Source organism: Lissotriton vulgaris, chromosome 7 (genome assembly GCF_964263255.1).
Source record: "Lissotriton vulgaris chromosome 7, aLisVul1.2, whole genome shotgun sequence".
Lineage (NCBI taxonomy): Eukaryota > Metazoa > Chordata > Amphibia > Caudata > Salamandridae > Lissotriton > Lissotriton vulgaris.
Window position 1 is genome coordinate 547,464,833 of NC_141695.1, and position 22,418 is coordinate 547,487,250.

General features: G+C 45.1%; 1 protein-coding gene across 4 annotated transcripts in view; it reads left to right on the plus strand.

Moving 5' to 3' along the window:
* The window catches only part of PIK3R5 (phosphoinositide-3-kinase regulatory subunit 5), a 297,464-nt gene that overhangs the window by 126,014 nt on the left and 149,032 nt on the right, over positions 1 to 22,418 (plus strand). For 2 of the 4 annotated variants that reach the window (XM_086930629.1, XM_086930632.1), the window contains exons 2-5: positions 6,005 to 6,117; positions 7,746 to 7,846; positions 9,894 to 9,962; positions 11,031 to 11,169. In XM_086930629.1, the coding sequence (XP_086786755.1) occupies positions 6,018 to 6,117; positions 7,746 to 7,846; positions 9,894 to 9,962; positions 11,031 to 11,169 (409 nt within the window). In that variant the 5' untranslated portion in view covers positions 6,005 to 6,017. Of the gene's footprint in view, positions 1 to 888; positions 1,001 to 2,399; positions 2,505 to 6,004; positions 6,118 to 7,745; positions 7,847 to 9,893; positions 9,963 to 11,030; positions 11,170 to 22,418 lie in introns of those variants that run through there. The other 2 variants (XM_086930630.1, XM_086930631.1) reach the window with 2 other exon arrangements.

A 22,418-nucleotide genomic window follows, 5' to 3' on the forward strand; every position in this document is an offset into this window, starting at 1 on the left:
GAAGTGGATGTATATTTAAATGTAATCGCAGGCCTTTGCGGAGAATGCATCAATTTGTAATCAACAAAAGAAAAATATGTATATAAAGCCGTGTCGCGCGGAGCCTGGACCTGTGTCTTTCAGGGGCCTCTTCAATGCTAATGAAATGTTTTGCATCCACTGGACGAGGGGGCGGCAGCTCATTTCGTATCAGCTGCACCCTGAGTGCATCATTACTGCACTGCGGCATGTGCGCGTCTTGCATAGTACGGAATCCTAAAAGTACTTTTAGTGTCGGTGAAATGGAGGCACTGTATATTTATTTTAGGAATAAGTTAATGACAATAAGCTATCAGGTTTGTTTGCTTGAAGTTTCAGAGTGGCCAGGCTGTCTTAGCCTCAGGTAAACGGGGTGAGTCCCTTCTCCTGATACCACGTTGCGCCAAGAAGGAAAGTAGAAACGGCTTTTCACATCTTAAATTGTATAAACTTCACCACATAATTCCAAGAGTGGTGGCCCGGCGGTCCACCGCCGTCTCTGTGTGGATTGCCTCTCTTCTGTATTTGTTTGGGGCTCGGGTGAGGAGTTGGCTGCAGCACAGACACTCCACGCTGCCCATTCTTTTTGCGGCTCGACATTAGTTCCTCCTCTTTGTGTGGCTGGGGGAGCTGTTTACTGTAAGAGCTGTAAGGGGAAATGCGCCATTGTGGCACAGACAGCTGCTTTCCTCTCCTGGGGAGGATGTTGGGGCTGGCTTCGGAGCATTGGAGAGGCTGTCAGAAGCAGGATACGAAAGGCCGGCGATTGACACTTGGCGCTCCAAGGACTTCTGGTCCTCGACTCGAATGTGTCAGGCCCGGGACCCGTCTCCTCTGACTCTCAGGGGCGGCGCACCTGTCTTGAACTCACGCGAGCCTTGGGGCGCAGGTCTCAGGTGCGCCAACATTACTCTGGAATCCATAGGACCCTTTGTGGACGGAGTTCCATTCCTCTGCAGCCTCCTGCAGAGTGCACTGAGAGGTGAGTGTTTTATGTATCATTTTTAACAGGCTCCTGCGGGCCCCGGCCCTTCAGGCTTTCAGAACGCCTCCATTCAGGCCAATGCCATTTAAAAGTTGTGAAATTTGGGAGATTGGTGGGGTGGGGGTGAATGGGGTTACTTTCTGCAGGGAGACCTATCGTCTTGCGTCACACCCTGGGGGAGGAGCTGGTGTTCTAACCCTTCAAGACCCCATGCATATCAGTGTGTCCCGGAAGTACCGGTATTTCCATAACTCTTGTCAGTAACGGAAGCGAGGCACATAAATACTCCCAGATACTCAAAAGGTGATTAACTTTTTCAAAAACTGCCTTCCAATATTTGGGGAGTGTGTACTTCTCTGGACTTTGCCATAGTCTCAACAAGCAGAGAGCGTGAAAATACCGCAATGTTAGTAGTGCACGTGCTCACGGTGCGTCTTGTGTGCATCATTAAGTGATAGGCAATGACAGACAGATTGCTTCAACTTTAGGGGCGCACCTCCTGCGTCAGTCCAATGCCGCTGAAAGGTCTCTGTGGCAGGGTGGAGTATGGCCACGTCATACCGGGTGAAGCCAACTAAATGTCCCAGTCCTGCAGACCTTAGGGCTGGGGAAAGAGTTCCCAGAAGGTCAGATCAGCTCAGAAGAACGTCTAGTCCCATGTTTCATCATGGGACACGACTAAAACAGTGTGTGCCAATCGCCTGCCTTTGTCACCTGGGGATGTTTGCTTCTGAAAAGTCAAGGCGCTTCCCCTTTTTCTCGCAGCGGAGATCCGGAGAGCGGGCACGACCGCATCCGATTTCAATTTGACCACATCTTTTTTTCTGGACTTCCAGTCAAACGCTGACGTAGCGAGATACATATGCATATATAGATTTTATTTGCACGTGATAGCAGCGTGTGATGTAACCCGTGAAAGCACGCCGTCGCCGGGTGACCTCATGGGGAGGCCCGGAACAGAGCCACTGCCTTCAGTGGACTATTCGTGTCACTCGGTTCTGTGGCCGCTCGAGGGAGAACGGCAGCGGGACACCCGTGGGCCTGACGGCTAGTGCTAGCCAGAGACACTTTGAAGACAAGGGCGAGTGCTACAGGACGCCTCATGAGGCCCCGATGAGAGTGCTGACTCCGGGAGACGTGCAGCACTCTGAAGTCACCGAGAGAGTGACAGGCGGTGGGAGCCTGCCCGAGACACCTGAGTAGCAGCAGCCGGAAGAGTATACTGTCTGGGTTTCCCTGAGGGCCCGAATTCTCTTAACTCTGGAACAGGAGGAGGGTTTGCGTTTTTCACCCCATTGTATATGAAATCCTCACAACAAGAATTTTTGGAGAGTTTTGTTTGGTCTGGATACCTTTTTTCTGTCGATACCTATTGCGTTGAGAAGTCAGGCCTGCCGCCTGCCCCTTTATTCTATCGGGCATTTCTCAGGTGGGCCGGTGGAGACATTGGAGACGATTTTTGGAAGCAGAAACCGCCGCTGGCGTTTCTGACACTTTACAGGTAATTTGGAAGAGGGGCGGGGCGAAGGAAGCAAATTAATGAAAAGTCTTATTCTCAAGTTAAAAACCCTTAGCTAACCTGACATTCACCACAGGCAGGGAGAGCATGTGACCGTAGGCTACCGGCATCTTGAACTAAGTGTTCACAGAAGCAGCCAGGTACTAAACTTATCGGATAACGTGGCACGTGTTTCTTTCTATTTTGTCTCATTGTGACTTCCGGTGACATTTGGCACGTAATTCGTGGCTTTATTCTGAATATTTCTGCGGTAAGAAAGGTGTAACTTCCCCGAGCTTATTCTTGGAAATAGCTTTAGAAATACACTCTTTTTCTAAAAGCGAGTGTCAAACGTTGTCACGTCGCTGGCTAACAGCTAAGGCTAAACACTTTTTCAATACCCACGATATAGTCATGCTTCCTGGCTGCTTACAGGGCGCTTCAAAGCACTACAGGGGATTCCAAAAATCAACAGAGAGATCAAGGTAGAGACGGGAGAAGCTCTGAGGGGTTGACATTGAACATTGGATGTTCAGGATTTTCTAATCTCTCTCTCGATACATCGAGTCTGCTGACCTTTCACCCGAGAATCGCTGGGGCGCATTGTGCTGAAGGAGGGGGCACCCTCGGACTACCTCGAGGAGTAAGTTTCTCTTCTGTTCATTTATGTCCCTGGAGCACAGTGGTGCTAGCTAGACGAATGGTCCCGCCATCGCCATCCATAATAAAAGACGGACAGACTATGGATGCAATGGGCTCCTAACATCACTGGGTCTCGGGGCCACAGTATTTCATGCACCATGGATAGCTTCGCCCCTGACTGGGCCGGCCTGGACGTTCGGAGGTGTAAGTGGGATGAAAAAACTGGGTGGTCTCTCAAAAGGGCTTGATCGATGTAATTAAGGGCGTGGCTTAAAACATTTCAGCTAAAAATCTGTTTCGCATAGTGTGCCGCCCGACTGGTATATTACCTCTTTTTTCATTGTATCCAGATATTTAATACAACATGTAACATTTCACTTACAAGAAGCCAGGACTATTGGCTTTGCCAATCGTTGTTAGTTGCCTAAGACAAATAATCAACAAGTATGGCTTCGTTGTATAGAATATTCAAAATGCTTCAGTTCTGAAGTGATGAGATTGTGCAAGAACTAGAACAAGCCTCTTTGAAGTTACGTCAGAGGCAGCGAAGGGTGGCTCTGCTGCAGAATTACGATTCTTTTACCACCCTGATGGAGAGGGCAAAATGGAGAGCCCGCTAGAGACCCGTCTCGGCACCTGCTTTTTAGAACTGCCAGTGCTCAGCACCTGTAGGACCCGGCCCACTTAAAGCCCTGTGGACGTTGTTGTATTAGAGCGAGCGACAGGACGCCACGGAGGAGCGCAGTGCTTAGAAAAAGGGGCTCCAGGCACCCAGTGTGATTTCCCTGATCCAGTGTATACCATGCTTGCTAAAGTGAAGTGACAATGAAACTCGTGTAGGGACACCTGGGCGTGCGCCTAAAGTGATTCTTAATGAAGTATAAACTATCCACCATACAGCTTTGACACGTCCTTATATTCGGTGTCACAAAGTCATCTAGACTTATATTTTTGCCCAACACCTTTTTACACTTACGGTCCTTAAAACCATACTTGTACAAAGCAAAAGTAAGTCTACAAATCATACAGTGAACAATGCCCTGAGCTAATTGACAGCACTTGCAGAAGGTGTAAGCTATGACTGCTTGACAGGTGTGGCATCATAAATGTAACTTTGCATTGTGAACTACAAGCCCGGATAACTTCTTTATTCCTTGATTATTTGATTTGAAACTCATTCATGGTGAAAGAAACCTAGCTGGTCTTTCATGCTTTAGACAAGGTTGTCCAATCTACGTTTAGGATGGCCAGACACTTGCCAAATGTTCAGGAAATCCTCATAAGGCACATTCATCTAACTTCAAATAAATGGAATTTACTTATCTAGTCAGGTGCGCAGCTTCAGGGAGGTGGGGGCTGGGATGTGACACCCCCTAAATAAATGCAATCTTGGTTTGGTAGTTGGATCTGGGGGGCCATGAGACGGGTTTGCTATGTCTGTGTTGTTTTTTTTCTTGTTGTTCTCCTTTCCCTAAGAGCTTTAAATTTGTTCATTTTTTGTAGCAGAAACTTAAGTATATTTAGATAGTGACTGGTTTACCTAACAAATAGCCAGCTTGTGCCCATGGAAGTGCTCCTTGAATGGGCAGGTTTACTACTTGTTGGTATTCACAAACATTGGCAGTGGTAGGCTTGGTAAGTTCCACTCGGTTTAGGGTTCCAGGCATACCGCTGGCAATCACACACCCTAAAGGTAATGGGAGAGAATGCTTGCAAATAGCCTAACCAGTGTCAATCGCTCATGCTAACATTCCAACCCATCGTTTTTCACCCACTGTGCCCCTCTAAACAGAGGCCATCCTAATGCAAGTCTGTACTGACCAAGTTTATCACAGACACAGTCCACCATCTCAAATCGTGGTCATCTCACCTCTCCAGCACTACTTTTTTAGTTTGAAAATGCAAGATTCACTCCTCCTCTCCAAATCTGACAAAGATATGCTCCAGCAACTAGTCAGGAATCACCAAAAAAGTATGTCCCCCCTGGACTTACATTGGACATCCCTCCTCTAGATGCAGAGGTGATCGTCAGGAAACACATTTTGTGCAGCTTCTTCCTAGAAAAGGGTTATACATGAGAAATCTGGTCACTTGCAGGTACAAATTAATCTGGACTCCTATATGCATATTTCACCATGCTTTCAGGGTGTGTCATTAGGATAGTCCCTCTGCTGTACCTGTAGACTTTTATCTAACTTTGTCTGACTGAGAGTGGAATGTGCATTAACATTTTTCTAAAACATTATACCGAGTAATTATATAACTGTTTAAGATAACTCTTTACAGCTTGAGGAAATCCATGCATTATTTTCCACCTTCAGTTAGATTTAATATGATATTCAACCCTTTCAGACAGATATACGATATGTAAATCTATTTTAAATAAGGTTTTTCGGTATTATTTTGGATTTTACTTTTCTTAGGATTTTACCTGTTGTGATGTCACTTCTTTTGATGTCATTGGGTTTAAAGGCCATTTAAAGAAACTGTAAGGCTGCCCTGTACTCCCACCCTCGATTGGGAGCAGGGAGTTTTCCGAGGGAGTGGACTACCCTATTATTTCATAGGTCAACGCCTGGCATAAAATGGCTGGGTGGCTATTCGAGCGAGCGCAAATGGTTTTAGACCAACCAAAGATTGTATCTGCATTTCTGTATGTTCTAGGCTCATGGTTATATGTCTGCCATATTTATTTATTTGTTTTTTTATCTTAACCTGGTAGCCTGTTATCCCGCTGCCACTCAACATAAAAGTGTCATTATAAGTACCATAAAGACATTAGAAGAAATACATATCAGAAGTTCTCTGTAAAGGTGCCTGATGACTACATGATTTGAGTGTGTCTCCCTTGACTTTCACAGGAGATGAGTTAACATGGAGCACACGTCCTGCACGGAGGACAGGATCCACCATGCCCTGGAGAGATGCCTGCACGGGCTGAGCAGGCGCGAGTCTTCCTCGACTACCTGGACTGGTAGGTGCTCATTCACTGCCATTCACCGCTCCAAACCTGTGCAGGCCGCTGTCATCCACCAAACGTCAGCATCATTTGTGCATCTCCCAGCTCCAGCTTCAGGCGATTGGGCTCTACGAAAAGGACACAATAGGTGTCAAAACCCAATCCAACATCATCAAACGAAGGAAGACTATAGAATGCTTATTGCTGGTGATTGGTCAGGGTGAAGAGAAGTCTTCTCATCACTGGATGGCCCCTTTAGTGTAACAATGGTCTTGGCATCTGCCAGCAGAATAACCTAAACTGTGAGGTTTGGGCTGGCCAGATGGTGGGTCAGGGCAAGGCTACACATTTAGATCATGTTTTTAGCCATCTCTGTTGCCAATACGGGTGTTAGACAGAATATTGGAAACAAAAACATAGTGGAACAGAAGATTATCGAGAACAAAAATATGATGAAGGTAAGCTTGTAGGTAAGCCAAGTTTTACTATATGCAACTGCACATGAATGTACCTTGCAATATATATATATCTTCGATGTACGTAGAGGTGAAGAGTCAATCCGTACTTACTTATTTATTTACGCTTACCTTCACAATATTTTGGTCCTCTATAGTTTTGACACGATATTCTGCCCACAAAATACTTTTGTTTCTGATATTCTGTCAGTGATCCAGGTAGAATACATGAAAATCACACTCAGTTGAGAGCCTCACTTAAGTATGTGCATTCCTTTAACATGTTCTTGAGTAGTGTGTTATCACTGTTTGATCAAGTTCCTTCCAGTTGCATTCTGGTCTTTGTAGTCAATAAAACATATTCTCTCGCACATCTCTATATTTAAAAGGCAGAGCTACAAAAATGGAATTCACCAACCTATGTCATGATATGTCTCCACCTATAAAAGAAGAAATGTAATTTCATGTGATAGGCAATTCAAATACATCCTGAGTTAAACGTTGGTCAAAACTTGCAACTGTGCATGCAGCGACTACTGTAACTTACCGCAGCTCCTTTAGAAATCACCACTGCAATTTGCAAGATGACTGCCATTTACTCCCTGAGATCCTAATATCAGTACGGATGCCAAGAAAAGTAATGCACTTTCATGTCTAGCAAACTGTAAAAGGCAAGATGGCCGACAGCAGAACTTTGGCCGGTGACCAGATGGGTGGTCGAGTAATTCTGCAGTTATAGGGAATGCGTTACTTTAGGGTAGTGCAATATAGGTACAGAGGGGGTCAAAGCTGCATCATTTTTTCAGGATAACTACAAACTTCAATTTTGATCAAATGTCTGTTTAATAATTATTGTATGTTTACATCCTTTAAATCTGGCCTTGATCCAGCCCTTCTGGAACTAGGGATGACACATCTCCTTTATTCACTAAAGTGGGAAGCCCTTGATATGCCTGGTGGATGATTGATGTCCCAGTGAGGCATTAGGGTCTGTGTATTTGGATGAGCCGATTAGGGGCAATTTTCCATCCTGCATATTTAGGAGTCACCACCTCAAGGCAGGTATTTACATGTGGCCCTTTGATTTGCGCAGACTGCTCACCAGCCAGCCCATTCACTCTTATGTCCTTCAGTGCTCTGGAGCACCGGTTGGTCCTGCTTTCTAACATGTGCCTCTGTTTTTGGCAGCTGGCCTGTGCCTGAACTGGTGGAGCTTGGAAGAGCTGGTGAGCCGAGATGCAACGAACTACCTCATCCTCATCGAGAAGATCCTGCAGCGAACTCAACAGGTGAGATTGTGCCGCGTGGATGCTACCTGCCCTGCACAGGTCCTGCCCCTTGCGCCTCCCAGAGTCATACCAACATACACAGAAACAGAGGTGACATTATCAACAGGGTAATGCACCGATAGGTGGCGGCCTGGTGTGGGAGCTCACAGTTATTAATACAGAGATACAAGCATTGGTTTCAATGATCCTTTGATTCCTCAAGGTGATAGGTTGGAGCAAATACTGGGGATTCGATCTTGTGACTCCTTGCTTTGTTCGCCTCGCTCATTGCTCTGATCCTGGGAGTAATATGTGTATAGTATGTATTTCTTGCTTCCTAAATGGTTGTGTATTCCCACTTTCATTTCCGTTGCGCCCCAGTTCTAGAAGTCCTTGTACCATGGACATCATTCAACCCAAATGCCAAGGAGCCAATATTAGCGGAAGTGAGATCACGCACCCTTTGACACCTGATGACATCATAGGGCTGACCCTCTGGGCTCGAGTTGGGGGACCACGCGGGTGGACGGCGTCCCTCCACTTATTTTGTCAGGGGGGCGCCGTGCCCCCGCCAAACAGCTGATCTTCACTCTTTGGCCACTCTGGGACGAGGAGCTCGGCACCTTTCGTGACGTCACTCCCTGCCGTGACGTCACTTCCGAGTGTCTGGCCAACATTTGCCTCTTCAGCAACCTCTATTAGCTTCTAATGGGTTTAGTAAACGGAGGGAGCAGAACGTACATGTAGCAGTGCAGCTTTTCCTGGTTTCCGCACAAACTCTGCTATTGTGGATACAGCAGGATAAACCAGGTTTAGTAGATACTACACCTTGCTACCCCTAATCGACGTTCAAGCATTGCACCAGGCCCCTGAGGAGTAGGATCAGATCCTCCCTCTGTGAACTGGGACTGCCCTGGCCTTTCAGAGACAGTCTCTGGCAGCATACCTTCCTTTATCATTCTATTCTGACCTACCTCAGATATCACACAGTTCTAAGACCGGAGGAGAGGGTGTGGCTTAACGGCCCGGGCAGCCGATTTTTAGGCTGCAGAACCAGGTTCGAGTGTGGCGGGAGGTTCAAACATCCTGTGATGCTGGGCAAATCACTTAATCTCCCTGTGCCTAAAAATGAATGTGTCCTCCCGCAATGCAACTGGTGCTCCTATAAAGCGCTCTGAAACCTTCGGGTCAAATTCGCGCTATATAAAACTGCAAAAAAAAGCGCATGGTTCTGTGAGGTGCTGGGTTTCCGAGTTAAAGCAAAGCCCCTGTTGCATGCAGCCACAGAGACGCAGTTTGACGTGGAGCTGTGGCGTTGGAAACATCGAAGTCCTGTGTATGTGGGAACAGAAGGAAGGTGGCAGGTGGAGGGAGGCAGACCGGTGCTATTCACAGAGAGATGGCTTCCTGCTTCCTGCCCTGGTGGGACCGGGACTTGCACACAGAGACAATAGCGGCCGCCCACGTGTAGAACCTCCAGCAGTAGCTGTTTAAGGGGTCTCAATTCTGCATTGTGTTCTGTCTATTGTCCTATGAGGTTGAAAACAAGGTCGGGCTGGGGCTGGGGTTGGGGGAGGTGAGTACCGAATCTGGAAATGCTGGGCAGAGAGCCTGCGTCTTTACTGTATACGAAAATGCATGAAAGCGCACCTGTAAGACACTTTTCCAGCTTTCATGCGTTTCTAGTATATATTTCAATTTTAATGGCCTGATTTAGAATATGGCAGATGGGTTACTCCATTACAGTGTGACAGATACCGCGCCCGCCTTATTACAAGCGCATTATTACCTTATGGCCTTTGTGATGAGGTGGGCAGGATATCCACCAGGTTACGTCTGCCAAACTAAAACAGGCCCTACAGGTTAACCAAATGCATGCATTCATTTCCAGAAAGGATGGGGCTTGTTAAGGGTTAACGGGACCGGGGATGCGTCAAACATTCGACTGACTGACCTCTTTGCTAACCTGCCAGCCTGCCAACGACACATATCCTGATTTTCACGTGACAAGTAAGACGCTCTTTGTGACCGCTCTGGCCAACGATCCTTATGTTTGGGTGTTTTTCAGGTTCAAGCGAGCAGTGAGTACCACCTGGTGATCCCGCTGGCCCTGATGTTTTACTCGGCTGTCCTGTGTGTGAGTACTCACTCTTTCTGGCACTATCTCAGCTGGCCTTCGAAGAGGATGAACGAAGAGAGAGTGAAAGAGGGGACAGTAAAGCGTCATCTTGCTCTGTCCTCTGTGCACTAATGCCGCGCTGCCTCTTTCGAGCTCTGTCCTTCTTTCCTGATGGCAGGGGGTGGGTCTTCCTGCTTCGACATACCCCAACATTCACTGCAGGGACCTCATGCTCCTCCCTGTCTGGGTGAGGGTCTTATATTCGGATTTGAAGAAGGAGACTATTGATCCACTTTCCATCGTAGGCGCTCCTCATTATGTGAAGCTTTGGGTTCCACGCTCCCCCAGCAATGGACATATTTGAGAGGCCTGGTGCCCTCCCTTTCTGCATCATTATGTTATTTTATAAGACGACGCATGGACTTCCTGCATTTAACCAGGTCTTTGATATTTGTGGCAGTACCCATCATCTCCCCGAAGGGGGAGTTCTCCACATCGTGAGATACCAAATGTCTGACTCTTAATCCTGGGGGTTCCCTCCACAGTGACGTGTCGTGCATTCCTTCTCCGAGGCATTCTTCTCACTATGAATTGTCACGAGTGCCACTTCTGGCTCCCTGGGCTACTCTTCCATATAAGGTGCCACATGCCCAACTCATGCCGCATGGAATGAATCCTCCTGCTGGTATGCCAATATTATTTCTCTTTCCCCCACCTGAGTATTACACTGAGAATACTGTTTTTCATCTGTAGCTCCTCCACTGTCCCCACACCCTTCTCTTTAATCTTGTTCCACTACGAACGCTCTTTTGCTTCAGAACAAATGTGACAAACTGTGTAAGGTTCATTCAGAGGTACCAGGATTTACTTCCTCCCATTGTCTCATCCCTCCATCCATCAGATCTGAATTCCCTGGGATTAAATCCTACCATTGCTCCTGTGGTGCTTTCTATTCAACAGAATCCCAGTGTTCATAGACCCCTGTGCCCATCAGAGCAGTTTGTTGGTGCTACAAAGGATATCTATGCCATGGTTGGATAATAATTAACCTGAATTTGTCGGTGACATTGCTTTCTTCTTCTCTAGACGCCGTACTTTTCGCCGGCACCGCACCTCCTGCAGCAGGCCTCAGAAACTTACCACATCTTCCTCACCTGGCCTCTGCCCTACTGCACCATCTACAGGGAGCTGCTGTCCTTCATCACCGATGAGCTCAAGGCGCCAGGTACGTGCCAGGCTCTGTGCCAGGAACCTCTGGACCTCAGCCAGCCCTCATGTGTCCATTGAAGGCCGCTCTCTCTGTTCTGATGTGAGAATGGGCATTGAGGGGGATGCCAGAGATATTTAATGTGTTGGTGTTCAAGTGACTGTTGGAGCGAGTTTCATGTAGGGTGACCGTGACATGAAAGGGGGGGGGGGGCGCAAATATTCCACCGGGTAGCACAACCAGGTGACGCCTGTCGAAATACTTGCACCAATAGTCATTTCAGGATCCACACATCACAGTGTACTGTCATTGTTTTTCCAATCAAAACCATTTCGATTTGGTGCTTATAAGTTGTAAGCTATGATTGGAAAAACAATAACAGTACCACCAAATCGAAATGGTTTTGATCTGAAAAACAATGACAGTACACTATGATGTGTTGATCCTGAAATGACTATTGGTTTGGTGCTTTGTGTTTTTATTGTTAATTTTATTCTCTGTTATGATTATTATTTCATATATGTGAATCACTGATTTAATAGATAACAATTGATTTGTTGTTTTATTGTTTTTTTCAAAGTTTTTATACATGAAAAATGATTTATTGAATTAAACATTCATATATTAGCTTTAGGATTCTGTGATACTCAGTGATATTAGTTTGTGTGTTTATGGATGTGATATGAATCAATGAGGGTAGGCTTCTAAATAACCCAAAGGGAAATGGTTTATGACTTATTAATGGAACACATTATGCTTTCGGGAAGTTGCAGTTCGGATTCTCAGCGATTGAACCAATCAGACTGAAGTTCCACACTGTAAAGGTTTGTAGATGAGAACTCTGCACTGGACTGTGGTTCCCCATGTGCAGTAAGTCCTTCCGGCATCACTCCTGGAGGCCAGTTAACTGAAAGGCTAGTACTCCGACGGATTTAGTCACATGTGAGCCACAGGTGACTGAACCTGCTGCCGCCCTGCCATAGCAAACTCTGCCTTGCTTCGTTGAAGCGAGAGCAGGAAACCTGCTCTTGCTTCAACGAAGCATAGCAGAATTGCCTTTGAGCAAGGGGAGCTGCATGTCAGCAGCTCCCCTTGCTCAAAAGCAATGCCAGCTCCAGCAGGAGGCGGGGAGCCAGCTGGGTCCGTGGGGGCATTGAGGCTCCCCCCACGGTCCCCAAAGTGAAGAGCCGGCCCGGGGGATGGGGTCCCTGGGGCCAGAAAAGGCCCGAGAGGGGGGGCCACTCGACCTCCCTCCCATTTAATTTAAAAAAAGAGGCCATGCCCTGGGTGATGGGGTCCCAGAGCCAAATTTGGCCCAGGGACCCTTCCCTAGAAATAAATAATAAAAAGGAGGACATGCCCCAGGGGATGGGATCCCCGGGGCCGAAATTGGCCCAGGGAAGGTGACCAAGTGACCCCCTTTTCTATGAATAAATACAACAAAAGGAGGCCATGCCCTGGGGGATGGGGTCACCGGGGCAAAATTGGCCTCGGGAGGAAGGCGGCGTGCCCCCCTTCCTGTTTAAAAAAAATATATATATTTTAAAAAGGGGTCAGCCCCAGGGGGATGGGGTCCCCAGGGTTCCAAAAAAACTAAAAGAAGGGGAGCTGCACAGCCCCTCTTCAAAAAAAAAAAATATATATTTAAAAAAAGCATCTCGCCCAAGGCCCCACCCCCGTCCCTGTACCACTCTGCAAATGCGCCCCCTGGGGAATTAAGTTGTCTTGAATACTGAGGGTCACTGTGGGCCAACTAGCCCACCAGGTACCTCCAGTAAGTGACACAGAGCTGGATTGCAGAGAGGTGGTCCGAGGCTACGCCCCTTTTAACACCACTCTTCAAACGCAACCCTTGGCGCACTGCTGTTGGGGTGATGAGGTCCTCTTGTGTCCTGAGTACCTCAGGATACAAGTGGACTTCATCCCCTGAGCAGTAGTGCACCAGGAGGTGCGTTTGCAGAGTGGTGTAAAAAGGGGGCGTGGTCTTGGACCACTCTCAGCAATCCAACTGTGTGGGGCTTACTGGAGGTACCTGGTGGGCTAGTTGGCCCCCAGGGACCCTCATGTGGAAAGGGTACTTCATCCCCCTGCCAAGAGTGCCCCAGGAGGCGAGTTTGCAGAGTGGTGGAGAAAGGGGGCATGGTTTCTGTCCACCTCTTAGCAACCCCACTTTGTGGGGCTTACTGGAGGTAAGAGGTAGGCTAGTTGGCCCCTAAGGACCCCCAGCAGTGAAGGGAACTTCAATCCCCATCCAAGAGCGCCAAGGCCCCCAAGGATGTCCTAGGGGGCCAACTACCCCTCTTGTTACCTCCAGTAAGTGCCACACAGTAGGATTGCTAAAATGTCTTCGGAGGCCATGCACCCATACTCCACCACTCTGCAAACATGCCTCATGGAAGACTATGGGATGGGAGATGGAGTCCACTTTACTCCTGAGGGACTTTGTGGACCAAGAGCCCTCCTGGTACCTCCTGTAAGTCCTACGCAGTGGAATTCCTGAGCGCTGGTCAGAGGCCCAGCACCCTTTCTCTACCACTCTGCAAATGTGACTACGACATAAAGAAGCATATTTCTGCACCTCTGACTTAGAGGTAATTTCAACCCCCCTGTCCTATTATGTACTAGGGCCTTACAGAGGAGGTTATGCCAATCACAGGGGTGCCCCAACGCATAGTGTTCGGCATATGTATGTAGTTGTTTTCACTGTAATCTAAGTGTCTTTTAGCATAGCACTGGCTCTAGGCCTGGTTAGTCAAAGTCAGTACCACCAGCACCAGTCAGCAAAATTTGGGGGCACAGGATGATTTGCAACCAGGCCTCTTTCTGCACCTCTGTTGGTTCTTGATGCATGTCTCTTGCTTCTTTCTGCACTTTGCTTCTTCTTTCTGGACTTCTGTTGCCCCTTTCTTCATATCTCTGGCTTCTTTCTGCACCTTTCTTTGACTTTCTGGACTTCTCTTGCCTCTTTATGCATTTCTCTTGCTTCTTTCTGCACATGTCCTACCTCTGTAGGCATAGTTAGAAATTAGCATTTAAAAAACCTTAGAAATTCACTGTAAAAATGTAGGTTTCAGGGACATTATAGTTAGAAATTAGCATTGAAAAAACCTTTGAAATTCAGTGAAAAAACATAGGTTTCAGGGACGTTATAGTTAGAAATTAGCATTTAAAAAAACCTTAGAAATTCACTGAAAAAACTACAGGTTTCAGTGACGTTATAGTTGGTTGGACATTTCACTCGTACAAAACCAGAGAAATGTGTCCGTTATATTTAGTTCAGCTAACTATAACCCGCGCTCCCGCAATGCACTGCTGATGACATCACATATTACATCATTCATGGCATGGCCAGTGACATCACTGATGACATCTCAAATGACACTAGCACTTTATAATGATAGCGCATTGAGGATTAGTTTTTTGACAATGTCGGGAGGCTATTAAGGTAAAGAACTATTGTACTATTCTTATTTAAGACCTGAATTGTAAATATGTAAAGAATTATTATTTATATTTTTTGTAGAAGGTATTGTTTGGCAGTGTTCTATTACCGGTGGCTATAAGGTATTCACAGAGAAGCACAAGGCTGAGAATTCTAGTGACGTCGTATTATGATCTATTTACAGTCTGTGGTTTATATTTGTTAACTTTGTCTGTGAGTTTCTAACACTGATACGGCATGTTCAATATTTATTGGTCAAATGTCAGCGGCAGGTCATTTGATCAAGACTGCATCCCAGCGGTCAAAACGCGTCATAGCAGGCATTAGTCTGATGAACACTGAGGTTTATGCAATCAATTAAAGCTCTTTGAACGAACAACCTTTGAGGCAAAAGTTACGTTTGGTTAATAATGTCAAATAGGTCTGTAGGTTTAGTTATTTCTGATTTGTGCCAGTTGTGTACATAATAGTCCGTAAAGCATTCAGACAGTTCTGGATTATCTAACAAAATGGTATATGCATTAAAATCTAGATTTTAACAAAATTCATTGATATCACACAAGACAATGCCCATGTTGCTGATCATTTTCAATCTGGCTTTCTTAAAAATGCTTGAATTCCCTATTTTCTATTGGACTATCTATAGCTGTCTTTGAGTAGCTCCCATTTTTTGGGGAGGTGTTAATATAGTACAAAGATATTTCCCAATAGCATACTCTTCAGTCTGATAAAACCCTTCCACCTCAAATAATAGGTAGCTTAAGCTGTTTACTAGATCTACAAACAAGTGGACTTCATCCCCTGAGCAGTAGTGCACCAGGAGGTGCGTTTGCAGAGTGGTGTAAAAAGGGGGCGTGGTCTTGGACCACTCTCAGCAATCCAACTGTGTGGGGCTTACTGGAGGTACCTGGTGGGCTAGTTGGCCCACAGGGACCCTCATGTGGAAAGGGTACTTCATCCCCCTGCCAAGAGTGCCCCAGGAGGCGAGTTTGCAGAGTGGTGGAGAAAGGGGGCATGGTTTCTGTCCACCTCTTAGCAACCCCACTTTGTGGGGCTTACTGGAGGTAAGAGGTAGGCTAGTTGGCCCCTAAGGACCCCCAGCAGTGAAGGGAACTTCAATCCCCATCCAAGAGCGCCAAGGCCCCCAAGGATGTCCTAGGGGGCCAACTACCCCTCTTGTTACCTCCAGTAAGTGCCACACAGTAGGATTGCTAAAATGTCTTCGGAGGCCATGCACCCTTACTCCACCACTCTGCAAACATGCCTCATGGAAGACTATGGGATGGGAGATGGAGTCCACTTTACTCCTGAGGGACTTTGTGGACCAAGAGCCCTCCTGGTACCTCCTGTAAGTCCTACGCAGTGGAATTCCTGAGCGCTGGTCAGAGGCCCAGCACCCTTTCTCTACCACTCTGCAAATGTGACTACGACATAAAGAAGCATATTTCTGCACCTCTGACTTAGAGGTAATTTCAACCCCCCTGTCCTATTATGTACTAGGGCCTTACAGAGGAGGTCATGCCAATCACAGGGGTGCCCCAACGCATAGTGTTCGGCATGTGTCCCACCCTCTTCAACGTATACATGAGCCCCCTCGCGGCCATCGCACGCCAACACAACCTCAACATCATCTCTTACGCGGATGACACTCAACTGATCCTTTCTCTCACCAATGACCCCAGCACCGCCAAAACTAACCTACATGAAGGAATGAAAGAAGTTGCCGAATGGATGAAACAAAGCCGTCTGAAACTGAACTCAGACAAAACAGAAGTCCTCATCTTAGGTACTTCCCCCTCTGCATGGGACGACTCCTGGTGGCCGGAAGCCCTCGGAAAAGCACCCATCCCGACAGACCACGCACGGAACCTAGGCGTCATCCTGGATTCTTCACTCTCAATGAACAGACAAGTCAGCGCCGTATCCTCTTCCTGCTTCAACATTCTTCGCATGCTCAGAAAAACATTTCGCTGGATCCCCTCCGACACAAGGAAAACAGTCACCCATGCTCTGGTCACGAGCCGACTGGACTACGGAAACACCCTCTACGCAGGTACTACCGCAAAACTCCAGAAGAAACTCCAACGAATCCAAAACGCCTCAGCCAGACTCATATTAGACATCCCACGCAACGAACACATCTCTGTTCACCTTAAAGACCTCCACTGGCTACCCGTCAATAAGAGGATCACTTTCCGACTGCTTACCCACGCACACAAATCACTCTACGACATGGGTCCAGAATGCCTCAACTCACGACTGTCCTTCTACACCCCCTCCCGCCAACTACGTTCTTCCAGCCAAGCCCTCGCCACTGTACCTCGCATCAACAAGACCACCATGGGAGGCAGATCCTTTTCATACCTGGCTGCTAAAACATGGAACTCACTCCCCGCTTACCTTCGCCTTACCGAGAACCACCTAGCATTCAGAAAGCAACTTAAAACGTGGATATTTGACAAGTAATCCTCCTCCCCTTCCTAAGCGCCTTGAAACCCTCTGGGTATGTAGTGCGCTATATAAATTCTATGACTTGACTTGACTTGACTTGCTTTGCCATATACATTTAGAGATTGTAGAATTTATTTGCTTAAAATACATGGCCAAAATGTAACGTGGCAAGGTGAGGAACAGATTAAAATCAGATTAATGCAACCTAGCAATGAGATTGGAAGATTTTTCCACTTGTCTAGTAGATTTTTGTCTGTTGCAATAGGGACATATAATTGTACTTGAAACATAGTTTAAGTGTCTGTGCAATCATAATTCCCTGATATTTGGCCATTGGTTTAACTCGAGAATCTGCTTCGGTGGCACAACCAGCTAGAAAAATGTATCTTGCTGGGGTTCCATAATAGCCTGATAATTTTCTTTTGCTGATTGGTCTATAATATTCTACATTGATGTAATTGTGTGTGCAAAGATGTCTGCATCATTTGCATACACTGCCAATTGAGAAAATATTTTTAGTGTGGAATTGGAGGCATTTGTATATGAAGTTGTCTTCTGTATGTCTCCATATACAGAGCATATAAAAGAGGCGATAAAGGGCATCTTCGCCAGTACCTCTTGATAAAGATATTGAAGAAGAGATGTTACCACTGTTGTAGAGTCAACCTTTTGTGATAGGTGCAAAACTCATGCCAGTTTAAAAAGTTCTAAGTGTATATTACATTCTTCTAACATCTTCCACGTAAAATCCTGGGACACCTGATAAAATGCTTTTTCAGCTTCTAAATGTTTAATAGTCAGATATTCTTGTAATGTGTCAGCTCTATCAATAAGCATGGTAGCAACATTTATTATGTTAGAGTCTGGATTCAAAAGGGATAAAGGGTAATATGATTTACAGTCAAGTGGGTCTTTGTCTTTTTTTCCACAACATTGCCATGGTAGCTTTGTTCCATGAAAAAGCAGAGCAGTTAATACGTTGAATGCCTTGAAAAACCTCTAAAAATAGGTGGGAAATAGAATCAGTTAGTATTTTATAGATTTCTACTAGAATGTTATCAGATCATGATGCTTTACCAGATAGCATATTGCATATATGTGTCTTCTATTTTGAATTCCACCATTAGCACAGTATTACCACTTTTGTAAATTTTTGAAAGGCAAACTTTTTTCAAATATACACAGATGTGCGGAGAATCATTCCCAGATTATCATGATATTGCTTGCAATAATATTATGTAATAATGGTAATATCTCCTGATAATGATATGAGATTTGACCTGTCTAACCTAATTTCATGTGAATGATTAGTATTTTTCATTTGTTTGCTCTTAAGGGCAAGTAGTTTTCTTGACATATCTCCCATATCACATATCTGAGTTTGAGATTGATAGCCTTTTTTCTTAGTTGTAGCAGCTTCAGTAACTAGGAGTCGTCACCATGTGGCTCCTTCTGTTGATAGGTATTATCACAATTGGACAATGTTTGGCTAATCTGTATAATATAGAATTTAATGGGGTCATCTTATTGTCTCCTTAGAGTTGGCTCTTCATGAAGCTCTAGTCTCTTGATCTGACAGGCGTGTGAGCACGAGTTTCCTATAATATAAGCTTTCACATAGTCCCACACAATGGTTAGCGATGTGGAATGAAATGTGACGTTAATAAATTCTAAAACTTCAGTTTGTAAATATTTGGTGTAATCTTCATGTTTGATAGCAAACGTGGAAAAGAGTAACAATATTGAGTGGTGTGTTTATCTTTCCTCTTCCATTTAAGTGGAATTGCTGAGGGATGTGAAAACATCAAATGGTGACTATAAAGCAACTATTTGAGATTGTACGACTGGCTAAGCATAGATCAACATGAAATCATTGTTTATGTAGTTTTAAGAATAAAGTATAGCATCCTATGTTCAGGTTTTGATGTTTGGTGAATTTCCCAAGGGCCAGATGTTCAACCGGCATGAGTCCCCAGTAGGCCACCATCCTTGGGATTTCTAGCCATTCCTAATGGGGTCGTAAATTATGCTTGCCTCATGAATATTGATGAGGCATGCAAGTTGCGACCCCATTGGGTAAATTGCTAACAGTGTCTGTGACACTGTTGTACATTACATATTGCGACTCGCAAAGTGCGACTCGCAAAGCGACGCAAATTGCGACTCGCAAAATGCAAGCGTCGTATTACTGGCCCCAAGTCTGAAATATCTATCATATTAAATATACTTTTGCTCATATTTTCCATGCGTCTAGTACAGGCGATATTAGTGGTATTGAACTCGGGATCTAGTATACAGATAAAATCCACTGTTAAGATGATAGGCTGGTGATTAGTGCACAGTTCTAATGGGGAGTCTGAGAAAAATCTAGGATAGTCATAATTAGGGACTTATAAAGGTATTAAAAGAAATAGCAGGATTACAGATCTATATTTTAATGCTAGCTCTCATCCGACTGCATTGCTAGTTTTGGGAGTTTTAATCTTCAATTAGATATTAAACATTAGAACAGTAACCCCTCTTGGTGCAACAGTATAGAAACAGCTGGCAAGTCATAGATTCTTGGTATGGAATAAACTCTGCTGCGCTTGATCAGGTTTTTTGTTGTGGTTTCTGGTTTTGTAAGATGAGTCTATCGCAAATTTACAATGTCTGGTTTTAAACCCAGGCTTTCGAATATACTCTAGTGTTAGTTTTCCCCTTCATGATAGTGTTTACATTCCAGGTCAGGATTCTAACCATCTTTTGTTTTACTCAAATACTGTCTGTTTGCTACTGTTTTTCCCTGCTGCATATCACCCTCCATTTGAATCTGCTTGCTCCATTCCCTGCCTATCCATTGTTTCCACCCATACCTCCTACTCAAACCCTTTGATCTCTGCTTTGTTCCAGCCTCACAAGGGAGCAGACGATCAATACCTGATTTGGGTGTAATAAAATATATCTGTAAATATGCTAGGGGAATTTCCCCTTCGGTCACTTGTACATAATATCATATTGTAAGTGTAACTCTGTGCCCTTGAAAAAAAATATTATGTCTAATTGCTACACCGGCATTCAGTATCATTCCATCAAATATGCTAGATAATATGATTATATGATCTGGTTAATATCTTCCTGCTAGGAATTGTTTTCTCACGCCAATGAAGGGGTCCAAGAGAATATTGTTGGATTCCTGCCAATGTATTCTTATAGAGGCCCCAGAAGCAAAGGTTACTGGAATAAAAAGAACCTTTATTTCGGGAATCAGTGCTTCCATCTCTTGCTGTCTTGATGCCATTTCTCAGGAAAGATCTTGAAAAAAAGAGTAAAAATACCATTCCAGGGTAAATGTCTAGTGTTCTTTGGCAATAGTGAGTACTTATTTAATGCGATTTTATATAGCGCGAACTTTACCCGAAGGTGTCAGAGCGTTTTACATAAGAACCAGTTGCAAAACATAAGGACTTAGGATTACATGCGTTACATCAAAGATACAAACAGAATAAATTGCAAATGTACAAGATGTAGGGTCACACAAGGAAGAGATACAAACAGAACGAAAAATTGCAAATGTACAGATAGTAAAGTCACTCAAGGAAGAGATACAAATGGATATACTCTAAGAGTCACATAGGAATGGTAGAGAGTACAAAGGTCTACTGCATATACTAGTGATTAGAGTTATCTCTATATACATAAGAAAGGCATACGAATGGATATACTCTAAGAGTCACATAGGAATGATAGAGAGTACAAAGGTCTACTGCATATACTAGTGATTAGAGTTATCTCTATATACATAGGGAAGGGATACGAATGGTTATACTCTGTCATATAGGAATGGTAGAGTACAATGGTCTACAGCATATACTAGTGATTAGAGTTATCTCTTCTATACATAGGGAAGGGATACGCATGGATATACTCTTAAGAGTCACATAGGAATGGTAGAGAGTACAATGGTCTACAGCATATACTAGTAATTAGAGTTATCTCTATATACATATATGTACAAATAGTAGAATTGAGTGGGAGTAGGGAGGGTGGGAGGGATACTGGCTTATGGAAAAAAAGGCAAATCAGAAACATTTGAGGATCGTCAAGGGGGAAACGAGGGAGAAGGGTAAAGGCCGAGGGAACAGACAAGATGGTGGGCCTGGGTCAGGAGAAAGAAGCGGCTGAGAGCAGCAGCAAAATGGCGGCCATAGAGGAGCAGAGCAGAGGGGGGCAGCCACATAAGCAATGAGGGAAAGGTATTGGGGGACCACCGAAGCCAAAACGAGTCAATTAGATGGGCAAACGCTCAGGGGCCACTGGGCAGCAGAGTCGCCGAGGACGTTCAAAGTCACAGTCTCTGGGTCGCAAGGGCAGCAGTGTCCCTCAGGCTGCATGCAGCCCGCCTGGTCCCGGGAGAGCCGTCCTCACCAGATCCAATGCTCGGGGTCGATCGGCAGCCGCCATTTTAGCCCGCGGCCCGAGAGCTTTTATGTTAAAATCTTGAAAGAAGCTAATGATGGTAAGTGGTTTTTAGCCTGGCCAAGGGGTAGCCTTAGCCTATGTGCTCTTGCAATTAGACAGATATCGATCAGGTTGATCTGCATAGTCCATTTTGTTTTTTTAGGGTATATTGTGTGAGAATGGTTACAATCCAATATTGTGATTTGTTCCTTCAGTACTGTAAGGTATTCCCAATATCTGAAGTCAGGAGCGCTATGTGCGATTATCTAAGTCTTCACTTTTTGTCTAAGAGTTTTTACATGAAGAGCTGTAGTTTCTTGATATTCTTTCGAACTGTTCTTCAAATTGAGAGATTTTAGTTTTTGATTTCAATGAAGTCAGTTTGTCTTCAACAGAGTATACGTTTTGCGCAAAGCTCTCAAATTTTGTAGATTGTTCCACATAGTTAGTTTTGAATATTAATTTCATAGACATGGAGGCAGAGGACTGGGGAAGAGTGGTCCTCGGAATCTTCTATACCTGAAATGTTCGGTGTAGACATGCACTTGTATTGGGCATTGGTCGGTACTTCTTGTGAAGCAGGAGCCTCCTTTACTCTCTTGGTGGGTGTAAAATCTGAAAATGATTTGGGCTTTTAGATCCCTGTGAAGTTGATTGCAAGATATGTGATGCATACTCTTTTGTTTGGCATCTTTGCCATTACTGGTTTTAAATAGTGTGTTTTGCTCCTGAACATTAGCTTTAGCCAAAATGTCCCCTGCTCTCTTAGTGTAGGCCTGCCAAGTCCAAAATCATCAGCTATTAGGGCTGCTTGCTGTCTCAAGGTATTTGGTATGCTTCTTTATGACAGCAGTTTAATACATTCATCAATCCTTAATCCTGGATTGTCATGATGCTCGATGATAAGCTCTTGTTGGAAATTTTTCTATTTTTC